The sequence below is a fragment of the Gopherus evgoodei genome, chromosome 24 (assembly GCF_007399415.2).
Source record: "Gopherus evgoodei ecotype Sinaloan lineage chromosome 24, rGopEvg1_v1.p, whole genome shotgun sequence".
In the NCBI taxonomy this organism is placed as follows: Eukaryota; Metazoa; Chordata; order Testudines; family Testudinidae; genus Gopherus; species Gopherus evgoodei.
The window spans coordinates 861,559-869,758 of record NC_044345.1 but is presented as its reverse complement, the minus strand read 5'-3'; the positions used below and the strand labels follow the sequence as shown (position 1 = coordinate 869,758).

The 8,200-nt window shown below is 60.9% G+C and overlaps 1 protein-coding gene across 1 annotated transcript; it reads left to right on the top strand.

Annotated features, from left to right (window-relative positions):
* Positions 1-205: 205 nt before the first annotated feature.
* LOC115639478 (metaxin-1-like) lies at positions 206-7,838 on the top strand. The gene is made up of 8 exons (XM_030542308.1): positions 206-339; positions 2,111-2,180; positions 3,000-3,079; positions 4,511-4,603; positions 4,893-5,075; positions 5,565-5,641; positions 6,653-6,807; positions 7,362-7,838. Exons 1-8 carry the CDS (start codon positions 259-261, stop codon positions 7,589-7,591), a joined length of 969 nt encoding a protein of 322 aa, XP_030398168.1. The 5' UTR covers positions 206-258; the 3' UTR covers positions 7,592-7,838.
* The last annotated feature ends 362 nt before the right edge of the window (positions 7,839-8,200 follow it).

Sequence of the window (8,200 nt, the reverse complement as noted above, 5' to 3'; positions counted from 1 at the left end):
GGGGGGGTTGGGGCACATGGCGGGATTGGGGTACGGGGGGTCTGGGTATTGGGGTACAGGAGGTCAGGGCATTGGATCGCAGGGTGGGTCGGGGTATAGGGGTGCGGGGGGCCAGGCTCGGGGGCATTTCAGGGCGCGGCGGGAGGGCTCGTGGGGGCTGCCCAAGCCCCACCCCCGCGGTTCGGGGCCCCGCCCGGGCCGGAGCCGGAGCCGGAGCCGGAGCCGGCCGGGCCGTGTGGTTCCGGGTCGGGCGGGAAGATGGCGGCGCCCATGGAGCTGTTCTGCTGGGCCGGGGGCTGGGGGCTGCCCTCGGTGGACCCGGACTGCCTGGCCGTGCTGGTGAGCGGGCCGTGCCGTGCCGTGCCGGGCCCCCCGGGTCCCGCCTGGGCCTCCTGCCGGGCCTCTCCCCGGGACAGGGCCCCGCACCCCTGGGGTCTGGGGGGTGAAGGACCCGCACCCCGGGGTCTGGGAGGGGACCGGCACCCTTGGGGTCTAGGGGGAGGACCGGCACCCCCGGGGTCTGGGGAGTGAAGTACCCGCACCCCCGGGGTCTGGGGGGGGGACCCGCACCCCCGGGGTCTGGGGAGTGAAGGACTCGCACCCCCGGGGTCTAGGGGGAGTGAAGGACCCGCACCCCCGGGGTCTGGGGGGGGACCGGCACCCCTGGGGTCTGGGGAGTGAAGGACCCGCACCCCCGGGGTCTGGGGGGGGGACCCGCACCCCCGGGGTCTGGGGAGTGAAGGACCCGCACCCCCGGGGTCTGGGGAGTGAAGGACCCACACCCCCGGGGTCTGGGAGGAGGGGAGGACCAGCACCCTTGGGGTCTAGGGGGGAAGGACCCTCACCCCTGGGTCTGCGGGGGGGGGAGGGGAGGACTGGCACCCTCGGGGTCTAGGGGGAGTGAAGGACCCGCACCCCTGGGGTCTGTGGGGAGTGAAGGACCCGCACCCCCGGGGTCTGGGGGGGATGGACCCGCACCCCCGGGGTCTGGGGAGTGAAGGACCCGCACCCCCGGGGTCTGGGGGGGGACCCGCACCCCCAGGGTCTAGGGGGAGTGAAGGACCCGCACCCCCGGGGTCTGGGGGGGGACCGGCACTCCCGGGGTCTGGGGGCAGGGGAGGACCGACACCCCCGGGGTCTGGGGGGAGTGAAGGACCCGCACCCCCGGGGTCTGGGAGGAGGGGAGGACCAGCACCCTTGGGGTCTAGGGGGGAAGGACCCTCACCCCTGGGTCTACGGGGGGGGAGGGGAGGACTGGCACCCTCGGGGTCTAGGGGGAGTGAAGGACCGGCACCCCTGGGGTCTGTGGGGAGTGAAGGACCCGCACCCCCGGGGTCTGGGGGGGACGGACCCGCACCCCCGGGGTCTGGGGAGTGAAGGACCCGCACCCCCGGGGTCTGGGGGGAGTGAAGGACCCACACCCCTGGGTCTGTGGGGAGGGGAGGACCCGCACCCCCGGGGTCTGGGGTGGGACCCGCACCCCCGGGGTCTAGGGGGAGTGAAGGACCCGCACCCCCGGGGTCTGGGGGCAGGGGAGCACCAGCACTCCCACCGACATGCTGGGCAGGGGGAAGGCACAGAAAGCCTCAGGGTAGCTCCACAAAAGGACACCAGTTTTGCACCCCAGGTTTCCTTTCCGATGGCTGGCATCCAGACCCACGTGCCGAGCCACTTTAGCTAGCCAGTAAAAGCCAAGGAGAGGGGTTTGGGCTAAGCCCGGCCCTCAAAGGGAATTTGGCACCTAAATCTGGGCCATAGAGAGGCATTTGTCTCTGCTCCGGACTCCCCTATCCTGGAGCCACGCACCTACACTGCTTCTTGCAAGAAACAGGAGGAGGAGGTGTCACCTCTGATCGTTAGCCTAGCCACCTAGAGTTCAGCGCCTCTGATGTGGAGAAGGGATTTGAACTTGGGTCTCCCCATCTGGCAGGTGAGGTCCCTAACCACTAGTCTGTGGGGTGTTCTGGGGCCATTCTGCCGTGACTGGAACCGGGGTCTCACATCCCAGCTGAGCGCCCTGGCCGCTGGAGTCATTCTCACTCTGAGCCAGTGCAGAGTTAAACATTTATACACAGACTCCTTCTGAGTCTTTCTTCCGCTTCCCTTCCAGACCTACGCCAGATTCACAGGCGCGCCGCTCAGAGTTCACAAGGTCACTAACCCGTGGCGAAGTCCCTCAGGTAAAGGTGCTTATGAGAATGGGGCAGGGGCATGTGGGGGATAGAAATAAACACATGGCACACAGGTGATTATTGGAGCCATCACAAGCCACCGGAAAGTAGGCAGAGATTATCTCCCTGTTACAGGTGGGGAAACTGAGGCATGGTGAGGTGCCCAAGGCAAACTGGTGGGACAGCCAATATCAGAACTGAGGAGAGCTAGTTCCCAGCTTCCCTTGAGGCTGCTGGGCTGCACGGCCTTTAAACAAAGCTTTCCATTTAATTTCCCCATTTTCTTTAAGGAGGCAGGCAAACAAACATCTCCTCTTTCCTGACTTCATGGCCCTGCCCCGGGGCGGGGGGACATTCTCCCTTTTGGAACTCAGCTGTCAGAGCAGCCCAGAACCCCTGCCAGAGCTGACAGCTCTGCGACATGGTGTTTGTTACTTTTGAATCCTGTCTGCCACATCTAGCCTGGAGACTCCTCAGCAGGGGCCAGCCACATGGAAAGTGTGTGTGTGAATTCCAGCCAGTTCGGAGCTGTCCATGTGCAAAATCCATTTCACCTGGGAATAAGTCTCTCACATTGTTCAACGCCAGACCAGTTCAGGCTTCCAAAAGGAAGTCACTACGTGGGCTGAGACCAAACGCGGAAACCCTGAGCACCACTGCGGCATGTGAAAACAAAAGGGTCTCTTGCAACCTATGTGTGATGCTGCCACCTGCGCCAGGATCCCCAATGAGAGCAGGTGGGGCTGGGGGTGCTCGCTGCGTGCAGGAGGCCTGTGAAGAGGTACCTCTGGGCAGGGTCTCCCCTGTATTCCCTTTCTCTGCTTTCAGGGTGTTTACCTGCTCTGAAGACCAAGGAGGAAGGTGTCCTGTCCCAGATGCACCAGATCATCACTCACCTCAGGAAACAGGTATGGGATGGGGACACTGACTCAGGCCTGTTGCCCCAGAGTGAGAGGAGACAGTCACCTGCCCCCTGCGGCTCACACCTATGGGGGTGGGAGTTGGGGAAAACTGAGAGTGAAGCCGCTGATGGAAATAACCAGGAGGGCTTGCTGCAGTGGGTGGGGAGCCGAGGCATGGGTGAGCAGGGAATGCCAGAGCCTGTAGGAAGTGACCCTTGGAGAGGGGGCTCAGCAGGGTCTGCAAACCCTGCCAGTGGAAGCATTGTGTTACGCAGTTGCCGCAGGACCTTGCCCATGGACCTATGCGGCGACACCTGGCTGGTCCTGCAGTCAGACAGTCTGGACTAGGAGAGGGGTAAGAACTGCCAAAGGCCCAAAGCCCAGCTCAGCTCCCCAGATCCTGACCCATCTCCCCTGAGCAACACATCTGTAGTGGCCCTGTCACAAGGGCCATGGAGGAGAGGGCAGAAGATGCAGGGGTTCCCGTCAGAGAAGCCCTTCTGTCCCTGTGTGCTAGTTTCACCCTTTGGAGTTGCTCTGTGTCTGGAACTTATGTGAAGATTCAGTTCTTCCCCTCCTGTCTTCCCTGCCCCCAAGTGCTGAGGCAAATAGTGGACCAGCCTCGTGGATGGTTTGCCTGGGGCTGGCTAGCTGTGGGGAGGAGCACAAGTGTTTCCTTTGAGGCCTGAGGGAGGTGTCAGTCTGGGGACTCGGGCAGCTCTCAGACGCCAGGGTGTGGGCCAGCCACGCCGCTATTCAGGCTGCTCCCGGCTCTGGTGGAAATAGGCCTGCCTGGTGCCAACTTTCCTTGGAAAGGCTGGAGCCGCTCCCCTGCGCTGCTTGCACCTTCCATCCCAGACTCTGCCTCGGCCCCAGCTTTCCTCCTCTGGGTCATGTGGCAGCACAGGCGAGCACAGCCGCAGCCAGTGTGTTCTGAAACGGAACAGGCTTCTGGCCAGGTTAAACACACCAGGCTGTGCTCGCCCCAGGGCTGGCCAGAGTCTCCCCTTGAAAGATGTAAGGGGAGCAGGCGGCCTGTGCACTGGGCTTCTGTCCACGCACTTTCCCCCAGCCCGTCGATACTGCTCCCTGGAGTGTCTCTGGATGTGAACACAGTTCAGCTTTGGTCAAGCTGGGTGTCTAAAGGGAATACGTCTCCTCTGGGCAGATGAGCTCTGACTCCATGCTCTTGGAGTCGGCCGCGCATCAGCATGTGCATTTTAGGAAAAACCCACGCGTGGCACTTACTGCCTGGAAAAGCATCTGTCTATGAAAGGAACTTGCCTGGGGCTAGTGTCATCCGTCCCGCATCCCACCCCTGCCTGTACTACCCAGACAGGGGCCATGTCTGCAGTTCCTGGGGTGGGGGCTGGAGCACAGGATGAGCTCAGTCGCCACTTCCAGCTCAGGCCTCACACTGTTCCCTTTACTCTGTAGCAATACAACGCTGACTCTGATCTCTCTGCGAGACAAGGGGCAGATACACTAGCCTTTGTGTCTCTGCTAGAGGAAAAGCTGCTACCTGTGTTGGTGAGTGCATTGTAGGCCAGTGGAAGTGCTATGGGAGGAGCTAGCTAGTTCAGAATTCAGATGGATTCTGGGTCCAGCCCAGTGGGATGGTCCCTCACAGTGAGTGACTGAGGCATATTGGCAGATCCCAGAATCGCAGGGTGGAATCTGGAGATTGGGATTATGGTGCAGTGACAGAGCTGTGCGAGGATCAGGGTGGGGGGTCTGAGGTAGCAGGGTGTCTCGTAGGGCACTGCAGAAAGCAGCCCTGCACTAGTTCTTGCGGGTCACCACTGTCCTCATGCCGTAGATTCACACGTTTTGGGTGGACACAAAGAACTATGTGGAGCACACGCGGAAATGGTACACGGAGGCCATTCCCTTCCCGCTCAACTTCTTCCTGCCCAACCGCATGCACAAGCAGCATCTGGAGCGGCTGCAGCTGATCTGGGGGGAAAGCTGCTTGGAGGACGAGGAGGAGCTGGAGAAGGAAGTGAGTGGGCTGGTGGAATAGCTAAGCTCGGCTGTCATGTTGCTTCTGGGGGGAAAGATCCCAATGACGGGGCACTTCTGTTCTGCAGCTCTTGCTACCCTTGTGGCAGCTGGGAGGACTGGCTGGGGCTCCTGGGAATCCATCACCTTGCCCCTAGATGGAAGCAGCATGAGGGGTCACCTTGTCCCCAGCCGCTGGGCATGCTCCCAGTTCCCGCTGGATTAGAACAAAGCCAGCTCCCGTGGGGCACTGAGTTTAACCCTTTTGTGCCCAGCCCCAGAATACTCTGGTCGTTGGCTGTGAAGCAGAAGCCAGGGTCGGTCCCTGGCAAGGGCAGGTCAGCCAGTGGCTTTGCTCCCAATAAGGATGACATTTGCTCTCTTTGCTGCCGTTCTTGGACTGGAGATAGCACAGTCCCAGGACATGCCTCCTGCACCTCGTGTGCTGAGGGGATGTGACACCAGGCCTGCATCTCTCCTGCTCCCGTAGATGTACCGCGAAGCCCAGGAGTGCCTGACGCTCCTGTCTCAGCGCCTCGGGGACCAGAAGTTCTTCTTTGGAGACTCGTAAGTGGCTCTTGGAGGAACTTTCTTTGTGCGGGGAAGCGAGGGCTCTTTCCTCACCTGCCCACACGTGGATCTCATGCCTCTGCCTGGCACTCATGGCTGGGAGCAGAACGTCAGAGCAGAGGGGTTATGGTGTTAAGTCTCAGGTCTCCTTGCAGCTCCCTGGCATGCTGCGAGACCCGGGCTTTGGCAGCCCTTTGAAAGAGCTCTGGGGATTATAGAGAAACCTCGGAGGCAATTAAAGCGAAAGTGGGACCGCGAGTTGGGCTGAATAGTGTCTCTCTAATGGAAGGCAGGGCCCTGGGGAGAGGGCAGTTCCTTTCAGTGCATTAGGCTCCATCCGTTCCCACTGCCGTCCCGACAGTTCCCCTTCCTCTCCCGTAAAACTGAGAGCCAGGACCAGATGTTCCAGCACTTCAGCCACGGCCTGCGTAGGAAGTTTTAGCCCATTAGATGGCTGCCTTGTTTGCTTCATGTTTAATGGCCCCATAATTTATGAAGCTATAAACGGTAATGGCTGAATATGCTGCTTATTCACTTCCAAAGAGCCAGCTGCGGTGAGCAGGAATCAGAGAAGACAGACACTTATTCAAGCGCTTGCTGAGAAGCCACCTCCTGCCTTTGGTGCCCTAGCACCTTTGGCATTCAGGCACCTCCAAGATTGCCTGCAAGAGGAGTTGTGAGCTCCCGCAGCCAACAGCCCTACCCAGCTCCTGGCAGCACCATCTCCTGGGACAGGCCAAGATGAGCGTAGCTGGGCTCACCACCCACAGCCAGCGCTCCTGCTCTGCTTCCTGCACGTTGGGACTGGAGTAGCAGGGAGAGGAGCAGCCTCAAGGGCTCTAGGTAATTTGGTTATGCCCAGCATACACAACAGTTGGACCCTAGTGACGGTGTAAATTTGAGCCAGCCTGTTCCTACAGCCTTGGGTCGTGTGTTCCCAGTGCTGAGGGTCCTGGGCCACTGGTGCTGACAGGTCAGGAGCCACTAACTCAAGCTCTCTTGCCGCAGCCCTGCTTCCCTGGACGCATTCGTCTTCAGTCATCTGGGGCCTCTTTTGAAAGCCAAGCTGCCCAACGGGAAACTGCAGCAGCACCTGAAGTCCCTGCAGAACCTGTGTGACTTTTGCTCCTCCATCCTCAGCCTCTACTTCCCCTGGGACGGAGGTGAGCAGCCAGGCCTCCAGCCGATCCTTTGGCACTGGGAAGCTGTGGGTCAGCTGGAATCACTGAAGCAAGGTCACAAAGGTGGGGGTGAGGGGAGGTATGTGAACAGGCTTGAACCATGCCTCAGACCCCACTAGCCACAGGCTGAGACTTGCTAGCCCACGGCAGATCAGGAGAAGTGGGACAGTGCCTTGGGGAGGAGATCAGCTCACCTGGACTGCTTCACTCCTGGGGAGGACTGGACTTCCCACCAGGTGTAACACAGGGAGTGCTCTGTGTCGGCCATGGTGGAGGCATCTCCTGACACCCTGCTGGCTGTAAGGGTGGGGAGCGCCCCCTCTCCGGCTCTTGGAAAAGGAGGGGCAGCTTTCCTTTTTTCTCCCCCTGCTGCTTTCGGACCCTTGCCCCAACTATTCCCTGTTCACCCTGTTCCCCTCCCCCGAACGAGGGTAACATGGCTATACTCTTCCAGGCTGCCCCCGCTCTCTGCCCTCTGGGCTGGGGTGCACGTCGCCAGTGGGATCTGGGGTTCTGACGTGTTGTTTCCTTGCAAGGGGACGCCCCCTCCAGCGCCCCCAAGACATCTGCCTCCGAAGGGACCGAGTCTGAGGAGGAGCCCTACAAACGGCGCAAGCAGATCTTGTCGGTGCTGGTGGGACTGGCGGCGATGATTGGCTATGCCTTCCTCAGCGGGATCGTCTCCATCCAGCGGGGCCCTCCTGGGGCTGCCGGCCCCCGGCCAATAGCCTTGGAGGAGGAGGAGGAAGAGGAGGAGGAGGAGTGAGGCTCTGGTCTTGGGGCTTTGGTTCTCACTCCTCTCAGTATCACTTGAACTGACTCTTTTTACAGTGCTGGGTGTGCCTAGTCTGATTCCTGCAAACTGCCCCTGTGTCCCGGCAGGATCTAGTGGCCCTGTTCAGTCTGGATCCTGGCGCTGCTACAAACACCAGCCCAGATTTCTAGACTGCGTCGCAAGCAGTCTGCCTCCCCCTAATAAACCTGGAGCGCCCCCTGACGGGCATCTGTCTGTGCTCTCTGTCTGTCCTCTCTGCAGCCCTGGGCACAGAGCCTGCGTAGTGCTGGGGGTGCTCAGCCCTCATGGACCAATGTGCTGGGCCCTCAATCTCTCCCCAGGGCAGACCTTCCCCAGGGGCCCCGCAGGACAAAGCAGCATGGAAAGGGAACCTTGGCTTGAAGCCGTCCCTGCTGAGCTCTGCCCCACAATTCCCTGGCTACCCCCAAGACAGCAGGAAGAATCCTTTTGGCTTCACATGCAGCTCTGATTCCATCTCTCCGTCCCCTGAAGGCTGTGTCATACGCTAGAGCCTGCGCCTTTCCAAGGCGGGGAAGCCACAATTGGAGGGGCCTGGCCTAGAGGTTCACAGTGACTCTG

Excerpts from the sequence above, each read along its gene's own strand:
- LOC115639478 (XM_030542308.1), top strand. The coding sequence starts at position 259 with ATGGCGGCGCCCATGGAGCTGTTCTGCTGGGCCGGGGGCTGGGGGCTG. Across the intron at positions 3,080-4,510 it reads TCACTCACCTCAGGAAACAG|CAATACAACGCTGACTCTGA; the intron begins GTATGGGATGGG and ends TTTACTCTGTAG. Across the intron at positions 4,604-4,892 it reads AAAAGCTGCTACCTGTGTTG|ATTCACACGTTTTGGGTGGA; the intron begins GTGAGTGCATTG and ends CTCATGCCGTAG.